Source organism: Hyla sarda, chromosome 1 (genome assembly GCF_029499605.1).
Source record: "Hyla sarda isolate aHylSar1 chromosome 1, aHylSar1.hap1, whole genome shotgun sequence".
Taxonomy (NCBI): Eukaryota; Metazoa; Chordata; class Amphibia; order Anura; family Hylidae; genus Hyla; species Hyla sarda.
In genome coordinates, this window is record NC_079189.1 from 395,061,768 (window position 1) to 395,077,126 (window position 15,359).

Genomic DNA, 15,359 nt, shown 5'->3' on the forward strand with positions numbered 1-15,359 from the left:
CATCTCCCACCTTCCAGCTAGCTGTTGGAAGTCTAAACTCCCAGCATGCTCTTACAGTGAGGACATGCTAGGAGTTGTAGTTCTACCAGCTAGCCAGTGGGAGGTAGATGCGGGCAGGTGGCGGGGAGCGGAGCTTCACAAAAAGTTGTACTTTTTGTGCACCTTTTTTTTAAATGCTACAGCACGTTTTGTAAGCTAGATCTGACCTGGCTTAAATTTGCGACTTTTTTTAAGGGGGTTTGGACTGGGACCAAAAATACACCCTGACATTTAAGAATAAGCAGTCCATTTTTTTTTTTCGCTTCAAGTTGCTCTCCAGCTGTTGCAAAGCTACAACTCCCATCATGTCTGGAGCCTCAGGCATTATGGTATGCAGTTTTGTAACAGCTGAAGGGTTCAGATTGGAGTACAGTGTCCCCATCATCACTGCGGAACTTACAAATTACAGTAGTGATGGGACAGTCAGGAGAATACACAATGATATCACTGACCTGAGTGATGTCTTCTCTGTTGTCATTCCTTTTCCTCTGGTCCAGACGCCAGGTCTTCTTCCAGCTCCATCTTCTCTGCAGAGTCTGAGGCCCAAACTTCATTGTCTCCTCACTATGTCAGGAGATCCTCATCCTCTCTATGACGGCAATAATCATTATACTGCCAGATACTGTGCCCTAAATAAAATCCTGCCACACACTGCACCCACTGAATGTAATACTGCCACACACTGTACCCACTGAATATAATACTGCCATACACTGAGCCCTGAATATAATACTGGCATACACTGAGCACTGAATATAATACTGCCATACACTGCACCCACTGAATATAATACTGCCATACACTGCACCCTGAATATAATACTGCCATACACTGAGCACTGAATATAATACTGCCATACACTGAGCACTGAATATAATACTGCCATACACTGCACCCACTGAATGTAATACTGCCACACACTGTACCCACTGAATATAATACAGCCATACACTGAGCCCTGAATATAATACTGCCATACACTGCGCCCTGAATATAATACTGTCATACACTGCGCCCTGAATATAATACTGCCATACACTGCGTCCTGAATATAATACTGCCATACACTGCCCCCTGAATATAATACTGCCATACACTGAACCCTGAATATAATGCTGCCATACACTGCGCCCTGAATATAATGCTGCCATACACTGCGCCCTGAATATAATACTGCCATACACTGCGCCCTGAATATAATACTGCCATACACTGCGTCCTGAATATAATACTGCCATACACTGCGCCCTGAATATAATACTGCCTTACACTGCGCCCTGAATATAATACTGCCATACACTGCGCCCTGAATATAATACTGCCATACACTGCGCCCTGAATATAATACTGCCATACACTGCGCCCTGAATATAATACTGCCATACACTGCGCCCTGAATATAATACTGCCATGCACTGTGCCCTAAACATAATACTGCCATTAGTCTTTGGATTAGCCTTTGGATAGGGGATAAGTTATAGATTGTGGGGGGTCCAAGCATTGAGACCCCCCCACGATCTCCTGCACGGGGGCCCAGTCAGTATGCCAGAAGCCGACGTCTGACCCCACAGGAAGCCGTGGTCGGCACGCTCCCTCCATGTATCTCTATGGAGTATACGGTGCGGTGTGTCGGCTGGCACTTCGTGCGGGGTGGCATACCTCTTTTCCAGCTGACTGCCAAGGCCCGTACTGGAGATCACGGGGGTCCCAGCGCTTGGACCCCCCCACAATCTATAACTTATCCCATATTCTTTGGATCCCGCATCTATCAATCATGCATATACACCTCCCCCCTTTATCCTTGGTTTCCTCAGCCTCACACCTCCCCAAACCCCCCCATCCTTGTTATCCTCACAAACACCCCCCAGCCTCCCCCCCTTCAATCATAAATATAAACACCTCCCCTCATCCTTGGTCCTAACCCCCCAGCCTCCCCCATCAATCATAAATATACACACACCCCCTCCTCATCCTTGCTCCTAACCCCCCAGCCTCCCCCCATCAATCATAATTATACACCCCCCCTCCTCATCCTTGGTCCTAACCCCCCCCCCATCAATCATAATTATACACCCCTTCCTCCTTGTTCGTCACCCCCAGCCTCCCCCATCAATAATACATATACAACACCCCCCTCTCCTCAGTCTTACCTTAATCACACGCAGATCCGTCCCGCGCTCAGCAGCAGTGCCGGGCTCCCAGCTTTACGGCGTGATGACGCAGGGGGGAATGATGCCACACGTGACGCCGCACGTCACTCCCCTGCGCTCCCAGGGCTACAGACAGACAGAGTGGACAGGGTGGCAGACAGAGCGGGCGGACACAGACCGGAGCGGGCAGCAAATTTTCAGCCCCCCCCTAGTTACTAGGCCTGCCTAGTTATAGAGCCGGGCCTGCAGGTGGCCTATGCGGCCGCCTGTGCAGCCCGCTGGTCCTATTTTCATGTGGGGGCCTGGAGCCCCTACGTTAATCCGGCCCCAGGCCCAGCGGCCCACCGGGATAGATCCCGGTAGGCCAGTCCGGGCCTGCCCAGGAATGCCATATTTGATGCTCCGGCCTGTTGGTACCGCACCACATGACTACAACTCCCAGCATGCCCTTACAGTAAGGACATAATGGAAGTTGTAGTCATGCAGCAGGACTGAGGGGAGATGTGCAAGCGGTTGACAAGCTTGTCACCTGCCCCCACTGAATGACTACAACCCCCAGCATGTCTTTACAGTAGGGACATGCTAGGAGTTGTAGTCATGTGGTGCGGGCGGGTGACAAGCTTGTCATCCGCCCGCCCATCTAACACACTCCCCCTGTGCCACACAACTACAATTCCCAGCTTGTCCTTACAGTAAGGACATGCTGGGAGTTGTAGTAGTGTTGCATGGGCAGGAGATGTGCGGGCGTGTGACAAGTTTGTTACCCTCCTGTATATCTCCTATGCGCTCATGTGAAAATTAAGGTAAAAAAAAGTGGCACAAAAAGTCTCACCTGCGAATTTTTGTGCAACTTTTTTCACAGCTTCGCTCCCCGACCACATGTACCACCCACCCGCTAGCTATTGCAGGACTACAACTCCCAGCATGCCCTTACAGTGAGGAAATGCTGGGAGTTGTAGTCTCAAGTGTGACTTTTTGAAAAATGCTGTCATAGGCAAGTTTGTAAGCCAGGCTTGACCTTGCTTACACCTGCGACTTTTTGAAGGGGGTTTGTGACTTTTATTTGCTTATGTGCGACTTTCGCAATGATAAATCCTGGACTACTGCAAAGTAAAAACTGAAAATTGCTTAGGTAGTGCAGATTGGTATTTTTTGCTTACCCACAAAAGTCGCACAAAATAATTGCTTAGGCGCGCGTGCAACTTTTTGTGCGACTGTTGTAAGCGAAAAAAGCTGCTTAAATCCCTTGATAACTCTCCCTCGTAATAAATAAATTGATAAATGATGCTTACCCCCTCCTGTAGTAAAACAGGAGGGCAAATATACTCACAGTGGGGGAACAGTGGCCTAACAATGGCTGCCTACGCAAAAAAGGATCAGGATACACATTAGATAATCATGAAGCCCAATCACTATCACTACCAACCAGGCACTTGGCTGCGATTACGGTCTAGCGTAACATTTGGTCATTTGGGATTTTCAGGATGGTAGCGACCTGACAGGATTAAACCCTTTTTTTCATCACTCAACTATTCACGCCAAAATAGTTAAAAAGAGAAACTTAATTTTCTTTTATTCCAATGACCTTTGGGTACTACTTGCAGTGCTTTTGCCATCCAGCTGGTCCTATTCCAAGAGAAAAGTGATGACGTAACAGTGGTTTTATACTTGCTAAATCAGATTTGGATCAGGTAGTCACCTAATCAGTACCTCATTAAGTAAAATGAGGTGTGTTTGTGTTAAAATTTCTGGGTATGTTCACACATAATAATACTGTGTTGCTACCTGTTAAACTTTAATAGGTCTGCAGCAAATCCTCTTGCAGGTTTTCTGTTGCAGAAAACCTGCAGTGGATTATTTTAGTGTGAATGTACCCTAACAGACGCTGGAGTTAAATGGTTGCCATACATTTATGAAGAAATGCTGATTTTAGAAAAATTAGGAGTGGAGGATTTTTTTTTCAACAGCTACATATATATAGATAGACAGACAGACAGACATACAGTTAGATATAATATGGAAGAAACAATTTTTTTCTAATTATTAGTAATAAATTGACAGTAACTTTGTATTCCAGTTACCCCTCGACAAAGCTTACAGCAGTGTGGACAGATTGCTAGGTAAGAACATTCGATATTTGAAAAATTGACTTGTTTCTACAGGAAAAATAAATCATCATTGGAAAACTGAGCTATGTATTCACATAAACTGTTGTGGCTCCAACAAGCAACAGTGATATTGGAGGTAACTGCATTTAGGCTAGAATTCCGATTTTTTTTTTTGCTTAAAAACGCCATAAAAATCGCCAGAAAAACTGCCACTGTTTTTCCCCACGTTTTGGTGTTTTTTCTGGCGTTTTTTTCTTGCGTTTTTACCTTTGTGTGGAATTTGCCTTTTTTGGCCCCTTTTGGTGTTTTTTGTACAAAAATAGTTGGGTACCAAAAAAAAAAGGATGCAGTAGGAATGTAAAAAATTTATTTAACTAAATTGTTTTAACGAAATTTTAATAAATAATAAAAAGTGTGTGTGTTTAACTTATTTTTCTCTTTTTGTAAAAACATTTTTTAGGTAGTACTACTACTCCCAGCATGGAACACACTATTCCATGATGGGAGTAGTAGTACCCTTACTAGGGATCGACCAATTATCGGTACGGCCGATATTATCGGCCGATAATCACGATTTTGGGCATTATCGGTATCGGCAATTACCTCGCCGATAAGCCGATAATGCCCCGCCGCCCCCACACCGCACCGCGACCCCCCCCCCCCGACCCGCCGCACCGCAACCGCCCCCCCGACCCACCACACCGCGTCGCACCCCTCATCGTAGTGCTGGGCGGTATACCGGTATGGATTTTTGCCCATACCGCTATACCGGTCGGGCCCCTCCCCCACCCTCCGAGTCAATAAAAAAAATTAAACTTACCCATAATGGGGGTGGTCCGGGCCATTCATCCTTCCTGTAGTGTCCAGCGGCATTCCGGGTGGAGGGTGAACCGGTCCGGGCTGTCCTTCTCCGGGGGTCATCTTCTCCACTCCGGGCAGGCTCAGGCCTAGTACGCTGCATAGACGCCGCTACGCCGTGACGTCTGGTGCGTCGCTGCGCACGGGCGTCACTGTGCAGTGGCGTCTATGCAGCGTACTAGGCCGGAGCCTGCCCGGAGTGGAGAAGATGACCCCCGGAGAAGGACAGCCTGGACCGGTTCACCCTCCACCCGGAATGTGGCTGGACACTACAGGAAGGAAGGATGGATGGCCCGGACCACCCTGACAGGTAGGGGGAGAGAAGCGTGTGGTGGCGGTGGCGGCCTATGGCACCGCAAAAGCCACTGCAGTGCATTGATTTAAAGCGCCCGCTTTAAATCAGTGATCTGCAGCGGTGTCGAGGGGGGATAAATAGCTGATAACTTATACCGGAATATCGGTATAAGTTATCGGCTATCGGCCCTAACCTCCACCGATTATCGGTATCGGCCCTAAAAAAACGATATCGGTCGATCCCTAACCTGTACTAATAGACATATCGCCCCAGGAGTCATTACTGACACCCATAATATAACAGATATGTATACAGCGCTCCCCATCTCTGCTCTGTACTCCGGCCAGTGATGTGAATAGAACATCGTTGATTCATGTTTCCCACCCAGAGTGGTGATTGGCCGCATGGTTGCAGCCAATCACTGCTCTGAGGGAAATATGAGGGAGTAGTAGTACTACCTAAAAAAATGTTTAAAAAATGTGAAAAAGACAGACACACACACTACATTTTTATTATTGTCGGCTACATTTTTAATGCTTTACCCGCCCACATAAATTGATCCCTGTTTAAAAATTAATTAAAATTTCGAAATAAAAAAGATATATTTCGTTAGATACAATTTTTTCCATCACTTGTGCATCTTTTTTTTTTAATGGTACCCTACGAAATTTTAATAAACAAGGTATCTCCATCACTTTTTTGGATCGGTAAAGTCCAAAAAAGAATAAAAACCGCCTGCAAAAACGCAAAATTTAAAACCAACATGGCGTTTTTCTTGGTGAGAAATAGACTTCTATGGGAGGAAAACACCACGATTTCAGGGCAAAAAACGCCAAACTAGGTTTTGTCGGGCATTTTGAAAAAATCCAGCCTCTGAGCCCGAAATTGCTGAAAAACGCCAAAAGGATTAAAAAAAACGCCAAACTTAAAAACGCCAAGTGAATCTAGCATTTTGCAGTTTACTATTGACTTGCAGCTAACATTTGGCCGTGTGGGAAAATTGCCGTTTTTTACGGCGTTTTTGCAAAAAAAACCTCAGTGGAATTCCAACCTTAGGAAAACGCCAAGAAAAACGCCAATTCTACCGCATGGCGTTTTTTTGGCCAAAAAATTATGCGGCCAGATGTTAGCTGTAAATCAATTTAAAAAACGCTAAATTCTTTTTCCACTTAGTGTTTTTCAGTTTGGCATTTTTTTATCCTTTTGGTGTTTTTTCAGCTCCTTGGCTGTTTTGCAAATTCGCAGCATGTTGAGCCTCTGGTGTTTTTTTTCCCCCTGAAATCGTGGCATTTTTCTCCCATAGAAGTCTATGGGAGTAAAAAAAACGCCAAGAAAAACGTGTGGGTTTTAACTTTGGTGCTTTTTCAGGCGGTTTTTATTATTTTTTTGGCATTACAAAAAAGTTATGGAGATACCTTTTTTAATAAAATTTCGTAGGGTACCATTAAAGCAAATTATAAAAAAGATACAGTAGTGATGGAAAAAATTGTATTTAACAAAATGTATCTTTTTCATAACAACATTTTTATAAATTTTTAAACAGGGATCAATTTATGTGTGCGGGCAGGGGAGTAAAAATATAGCTGACAATAATAAAAGTGTGTGTGTGTTTTTCACTTTTTTTCTTAATTATTAATTAATTAATTATTATTTTTTAGGTAGTACTACTACTCCCAGCATGGAACACACTGTTCCATGATGAGAGTAGTAGTACCTGTACTAATTGACAGATCGCCTCGGGTCCATTGTGATCCTTCTGTATAATGTATAGATGCGGCCGGCCGTTCTTCTATGGTCCCCTGCACTGCCGTATATATAAACCTATTCATATTTCCCACAGAGAGCTGTGATAGACCAGATGGTTCCAGCCAATCAAAACTCTCTGTGGGAAATATGAATAGGTGTATACAGGGTGGGCCTTTTATATGGATGCACCTTAATAAAATGGGAATGGTTGGTGATGTTAACTTCTTGTTTGTGGCACATTGGTATATGTGAGGGGGGGAAACTTTTCAAGATGGGTGGTGACTATGGCAGCCATTTTGAAGTCGGCCATTTTGAATCCAACTTTTGTTTTTTCAATAGGAAGAGGGTCATGTGACACATCAAACTTATTGGGAATTTCACAAGAAAAACAATGAAGTGCTTGGTTTTAACGTAATGTGGTTTCCCGGTACTGTACCTTGGTTGGGGGTCCCCAAAGTCAGAGTTCCTAGGAACTATGGGGGTCCGCTTCCCTAGTCATCCCCTAGTCACCCCTCAGATAGTTAATATTCTGTTAACTTACATGTAAATGCTGTATATAATGTGTATGCTTACATTCATAGCGTCGCATGACCTTAGGTCATGTGACTCGGGTTAGTACTCTATGGTAGGTAAAAGGACCTTTGGAGGTTCATGGGTCATGTGAATACCCATAACACTTTGTGAAGTTGATTGACAGATGGTCTGGACCAATCCTAAAATGGCCAGCCCCTGCCCATATAAGGGAGCTGCAGCCAGTAGTCGCTCTCTTGGGTTCCGGATCGTTGAAGAGTCAAGATCTGCACAACTTACAACGACAATTACTGGGCCAAAGCCTGCCGGCCTCGGTCTGAACTAAACAGTGAGTTATTACAAATTCCCAGCAAATGCTAGCAGGATCACTGGACCTAAACAAACCCCTAAATCCAGCGGATCTGAGCTACTAAGCTAAAGAACTTACAAAAGTCCCAACCATACGTCAATCTCTGCTAAGCTGCATATAGACTTTGTTATAAGGACTGTTCCTGTTATCCCATGTTGCAGGAAATCTTCAGTAAAGTTTCCGAAAGTTTTCAGCAAAGCTCTGGTTGTGGACATTGCATTTATTCCACATCTCCCTATCGCTTTTGGGAAGGGTAGCGAAAGGCCAAGCATCACAGTATTAACCCTCACCCTGGCATCACGACTGACAAGAGTTAATTACACCCTTGATATATCGCACAGCAACACCCCAACTGCCATACACCCCTAAGGCACCACAGTAACTTTATTCTTTCATGATGTGCTGCCCATTGTGTTGGATTGTCAATGCAACCCTCTTCTCCCACTCTTCACACACTGATAGCAACACCGCAGGAGAAATGCTAGCACAGGCTTCCAGTATCCGTAGTTTCAGGTGCTGCACATCTCGTATCTTCACAGCATAGACAATTGCCTTCAGATAACCCCAAAGATAAACGTCTAAGGGGGTCAGATCGGGAGACCTTGGGGGCCATTCAACTGGCCCACGACGACCAATCCACTTTCCAGGAAACTGTTCATCTAGGAATGCTTGGACCTGACACCCATAATGTGGTGGTGCACCATCTTGCTGGAAAAAGTCAGGGAACATGCCAGCTTCAGTGCATAAAGAGGGAAACACATCATCATGTAGCAATTTCGCATATCGATAGCTGTGGTTTTGTTTGTTAACTTCACCATTCACATAAAAGTTTGCCTCGTCACTGAACAAAATCTTCTGCGTAAACTGAGGGTCCTGTTCCAATTTTTGTTTTGCCCATTCTGCAGCACCTGAAACTACGGATACTGGAAGCCTGTGATAGCATTTCTCCTGCTGTGTTGCTATCAGTGTGTGACGAGTGGGAGAAGAGGGTTGCATTGACAATCCAACACAATGGGCAGCACATTGAACACATTTTATAAGTGGTCAGAAACTTGTAAATAACTCATGAAAGAATAAAGTTACGTTAAAACCAAGCACATCGTTGTTTTTCTTGTGAAATTCCCAATAAGTTTGATGTGTCACATGACCCTCTTCCTATTGAAAAAACTAAAATTGGATTAAAAATGGCCGACTTCAAAATGGCCGCCATGGTCACCACCCATCTTGAAAAGTTTCCCCCCTCACATATACTAATGTGCCACAAACAGGAAGTTAATATCATCAACCATTCCCATTTTATTAAGGTGTATCCCATTATAAATGGCTCACCCTGTATATACATCAGTGCAGGGGAACATAGAAGAGCGGCCAGCTGCATCTATACATTATACAGGAGGATCACAGCGGGTGTCAGGAGTGATATCCGCTGTGATCTTTCCTTAACTGCAAGTACTACTGCTCCCATCATGGAGCACACTCTGCTCAATGCTGGGAGCTGTAGTACCTGCATTAATAGACAGATCAAAACAGGTGTCAGAAGTTATACTCGCTGCAATCTGTCTATTAATGCAGGTACTACAGCTCCCAGCACGGAGCAGAGTGTGCTCCATGTTGGGAGTAGTAGTACCTGCAGTTAAGGACAGATCACAGCATGTGTCACTCCTGACACCCGCTGTGATCGTCCTATCTAATGCAGGAGCGGCTTTCTCCTGCGCTCCGCATCTCGGCACTATACTCCGTTCCGGCCAGTGATATGAAAAGAACTTCACTCATTCATATTTCCCTCTGAGAGCTGTGATTGGCTGCAACCACCTGGCCAATCCCCACTCTGGCCGGAAAATATGAATGAGTGATGTTCTTTTCATATCATTGGCTGGAAAGAGTATAGTGCAGAGATGCAAGCGCTGTATAGAGCCGCTCCGCATCTCTGCTATATTATGGACGATCGCATATTATTATGGGCAATATGTCTATTAGTACAGGTACTACTACTCCCATCATGGAACAGTCTGTTCCATGCTGGGAGTAGTAATACTACCTAAAAAATGAAAAAAAGTGAAACATGCACACACTTTATTAAAAATGAATTACAATTTAATTATAAAAAAAAAATTTCATTAAATGAATTTTTTCCCATCTCTACTGCATCCTTTTTTTTTCTTTGGTACCCAACAAATTTAGAAAAAAACACCAAAGGGGCCAAAAATGCAATTTCCACTCAAATGCAAAAATGACAGAATCCACAGCATATTAATATTTTTATTTTTTGCAATAGTTGGATAACCCCTTTAATTGTAAATCCAGCTTAAGTTACCCACCCTTATGATGGCTAGTGGGCAGAAAGCATTTTGTAGAGGAAATATACATTAATAACCCATCAAATAAATTTCTTGAGGACTTGGAGTATGATTATATGTTTTATGTGCAAAAAGATGTAAGAAACTGTTTAAAAGGAAGGGACGGCAAGAGACTCATGCAAATTGTGAAAGAGATCGACCAGCCACCAGTCTACCCTTGTTTGAATCTTCTCTTATGTGCCTATTGGGCAGGCTAATGAATAGGCTGTTCTTGCTGCACACTCATTTAAACAGTGTGCATGCAAATATTTTGTATATATATTTTAAACTATTCCCTGGAGCTTTTATGCAAATAACACATATTCTCCTGCTCAGGATTTTTACCTTAAAAAAACCTATGATTGCTTTCAATCACAGATTTGGGTAAAAATATGTGGTTATCAAAAAACACATTGCATTTTTTCCCCCTGTGTGGGCCGTCTTTAAACTGAAATAAGTGGGAGCTTAAAAAAAAAAATCCCACTGGAAGGGTAGGGACACACCCACCAGTTACCCGACTCATAGTGTGCCTCCAGCTGTTAGAACTAACCTGAATCGCCCCCAACCCCCACCCATCACCCCCCCCCCCCTGCTCGCAGCGACAATACACCGCTCCGAGCAGACACACAGGGGGCCTGAGAGACAAGGCTTGTAGTCAGTCTCAAAAGAAAAAACTTGAGCTTTATTTGGGCGCTGATCTCCAAGGAAGGCAGTCGGACACGTTTCTGAGTCCGAATGGTATTTTATTGCACTAAAAACATGTTTCTGGTCCGGAATGGACCCTTCCTCAGGTAAGGTGCTTAGGATGCAGGTAAGACACTGAAATACCCTTTCAGTAGTCTAGTAATACATTCATTTTGGTATTCACAAACATTACGTAAGTTAGTAAAAAAAAAAGCATAAAACCAATCAAATATTAAAATACAGAGCTGGGGTATAAAAACAACTAATAACAATTGTATTACATATGTTAAAATTGCATATTATGTGTCCAAACATATCACTATCAGTTTGTATTGTGCTGTGTAACAGTATGCATATGCTAACGTTTGTTGCGTATGTTACGCCGTTTGCGTAGGTGCTGATGTGCACAGAACGCGATCGGTGTGAGGTCGGGTCTTGCGATCAATGATCGGTGTACCCGATCTCATATCCTATGAGGTAGGTAAGAATATGGGTAGCTGGTTGTGGAGTGCGGGCTTAGTGATCAGTGATACGTCCGCTGTTAACCCAGGCTGTATTGCAACTGGAAAGGAGGCAGAGTATTGTTCGCTCCTGCACATGAATGCTCTGAATCAGAGCGATATAAAGACTATAGCGTAGCTAGCGGTGGGCGGGGTTAGCCGGTAGTTAGGTAGTGGTCCTTGACTTTTACGATATCCGGAAGTACAGCCTGTCTGCCAGAATTATGAATTTCGTTCCCTGACCGCGGCCATCTTTGTAACGAAACGTCACCGCTCTCAGTCTTCTCCTCTCTAAGCCTGCCCCCCTCACCACGATCCAGTCACTCCCATCCTTTGCATATTCATATAGTCTTCGTTTGCACAGCCGTCATTGGCTGGTAAAACGCGTCAGAATATCCTCCGCCAATCAGCGTGATCCGGCCGCGCGTGCGCACATACCATCTCCTTGGGACCGGACATGGGATAGCTGTAGGATACCGACGCCTATCAGCGCGATCCAGCCGCGCGTGCGCACATACAATCTCGCCAGGACCGGACGTGATAATTGTAGGCCAATGATATCCCTGATAGTTACGCTGGCGTAACTAACAGGGATATTCTACAAACGACTTAGTAACTTTTTTTTAGCATATAGCTATATCTACGCTGGGAGCCGAGTGCAGCGGTGGAGCTCCCTTTCATTGGTGCAGGGGAGTGGAGGGGGAGGGAGACAAAGATGAAAGGGGTGTGTTTAGGGGTATGGGCAGCAGCGGGGGGCGTTTTTATTAAAATTATTAGGTAAGAGAGAGGGGAGGGGTTGAGGAGGAGGGAGGCACGGAGGGACAGGAAATTGTAGCAAGGCAGCATGGGGGATGACGATTTTTACGTCATCCTCCACACCACCATAACCAGGAAGTGGCAGAAAATACGTGGCCCCGCAGCGGGCAAATGGCTGGACCGATTTCAGAAATAAGTACATGCACAGAGAGGTACAGCCAAGGGGAACATTTGAGGGGTATACATTTTTAAATCAGAGTACTCCTTTAAGCTGGTAAAGCCTTTCAGTAGGGAAAACCCTTACAATCTTGATATGGATAACCAGGTTATTGATTGTAACTGTGGTGGAAATTATGTTAAATGTATTAGGGGTAAGATTAAAATATTATAGTGCCCTGTATCCAGTATTAGATGGATAGGCAGCGAAATCACCATAAGAATTAGCTATCTGGTATAACGTGGCAATCACGCTATATTCTAACAAGGTGTAAGGATGATTGTGCTATGGATGCTTGTTAGAATATAGCGTGATTGCCACGTTATACCAGATAGCTAATTCTTATGGTGATTTCGCTGCCTATCCATCTAATACTGGATACAGGGCCCTATACTATTTTAATCTTACCCCTAATACATTTAACATAATTTCCACCACAGTGACAATCACTAACCTGGTTATCCATATCAAGATTGTAAGGGTTTTCCCTACTGAAAAGTCTTTACCAGCTTTACATTAACCACTACCTAACTACCGGCTAACCCCGCCCACCGCTAGCTACGCTATAGTCTTTATATCGCTCTGATTCAGAGCATTTATGTGCAGGAGTGCACAATACTCCACCTCCTTTCCAGTTGCATTACAGCCTGGGTTAACAGCGGACGTATCACTGTTCACTACCATGCCTCTGAACGGCAAACCACGCCCCCTGCTAACTGCACTACAGCCATATAGCGCTCCCTAAGCCCGCACTCCACAACCAGCTACCCATATTCTTACCTACCTCATAGGATATGAGATCGGGTACACTGATCATTGATCGCAAGACCCGACCTCTCTAAGTAACTCCTCACGCCGATCGCGTTCTGTGCACATCAGCACCTACGCAAACGGCATACGCAACAAACGTTAGCATATGCATACTGTTACACAGCACAATACATACTGATAGTGATATGTTTGGACACATAATATGCAATTTTAACATATGTAATACAATTGTTATTAGTTGTTTTTATACCCCAGCTCTGTATTTTAATATTTGATTGGTTTTATGCTTTTTTTTTTACTAACTTACGTAATGTTTGTGAATTCCAAAATGAATGTGACCTTTACTAGACTACTGAAAGGGTATTTCAGTGTCTTACCTGCATCTTACCTGTAAGCACCTCACCTGAGGAAGGGTCCATTCCGGACCAGAAACATGTTGTTTTTAGTGCAATAAAATACCATTCGGACTCAGAAATGTGTCCGACTGCCTTCCTTGGAGATCAGCGCCCGAATAAAGCTCAAGTTTTTTCTTTTGAGACTGCCTTTCTACCGGATCAAGCGAAGCTACCACCGGATGAGCTGATGCTGCAGGCTCCATACCAATATCCAGATGACTGCTTAGGTGTTGTGCTCTTAGCGCAACACCATCTGGTAAGTGGCTCTCCACCTACTTACCTATATATCACTGTGACATACTTCACTAGGGGCGCGTATCGCTCTCTTTTTTTTTTTTAATTATATAAACGCTTGTAGTCAGACATCACGGAGCAGGCATGCTGTCTGTGTACACTATGAGTCACCATGCGCATGAGCAATGTACTAAGGCTTCGCGGCTGCTCCGCGATGTCTGACTACAAGCGGCGTCTCGCAGGCCCCCTGTGTGTCTGCTCGGAGATGCATATTGGCTCTGGGGGGGGTAGGTTTCGGGTTAGTTCTAACAGCTGGAGGCACACTATGAGTTGGGTCACCGGTGGATACACAGTGTAAAATGCGCTGCGGATCCGTTACGTGTGACCCTACCCGAAAACTGTATTTTTTAATGGCCATGTACTAGAAACAAAAAAAAGCCCCCCTCCCCCTTTAATGAAGAAGTGTACTATAATACCAAAAATGTAATGTGTTATGAGGCAAACAACAGCTTCTTTATCAGATTTATAGGATGTACCTCGTACATATCGGATGAAGCGGCTGTTGGGGTGCCTGAAAACATATTCTTCATTAGTGACAAGGACTCTAGTTCTAGTGTTCTACTGAAATGTGTGCATTGTATCCATATTCCTTTTTCTGTTTACTGGCACCTACAATCTTCTATGATGGTCTAGTCTAGAGCAATGAATTACCAAAATGTGTGAGAGAAAAACGGAAGAAATTTTTCCATAGAAACCAATCAAAGCTCATCTTTCACTTTACTTGAGCTTGTTAAAGGGGAATTCCAGGATTTTTTTATTTGATTATTCCACAGGGGCTGTAAAGTTAGTGTAGTTCATAATATAGTGTCTGTACCTGTGTGCGACGGTTTTCTCACAATTCTTCTGTGATTTTCACCCCAATATTAATTTTTATCAGCATACAAAATGACTGTTGTCTCAGATTTTTCCCAGCTTGCAATGCGGCCGAGACCTGACTCACTAGTCAGCTGATGACAGGGAGCCTGTCTGCTTCAATGGGTGGAGGGGTCACTTGGTTGAAGAGAGATCAACTGCAACTAATGCAACAGCTGTAGGCACCCTGATTGAAAACCACAGGTCTTTTGTTTCAATGGGTGCAGCTCATTTATGTTTCAATGGGTGGGGTGGCTGATGTGTGGGAGGGAGGAAAATGGAATTGTGGGATTTGTAGTCAAAAAAAGAAAAGTCAAACAGGAAATACCAGTTCACAAAAAGCTAGCCACAGTGTTATGGTAATCTCACAACATAGAAATTTAGCCCCAGGACAAGCGCAGATCCTTCCTAAGCATGTCCATTACTGTCTGGCAGGTACATACTAAAATCACCTTGTGGTGGATAACCCCTTTAAGTT

The 15,359-nt window shown here is 44.2% G+C and overlaps 1 protein-coding gene across 16 annotated transcripts in view; it reads left to right on the forward strand.

Moving 5' to 3' along the window:
• The window catches only part of RNF212B (ring finger protein 212B), a 465,717-nt gene that overhangs the window by 223,001 nt on the left and 227,357 nt on the right, over positions 1 to 15,359 (forward strand). For all 16 annotated transcript variants that reach the window (XR_008845195.1, XR_008845189.1, XR_008845186.1 and 13 more), the window contains one exon: positions 4,267 to 4,309. Coding sequence is in view for 10 of the 16 variants with exons in the window: in XM_056526195.1 (XP_056382170.1) it covers positions 4,267 to 4,309 (43 nt within the window). In the remaining 6 variants the exon portion in view is untranslated. The remainder of the gene's footprint in view (positions 1 to 4,266; positions 4,310 to 15,359) is intronic.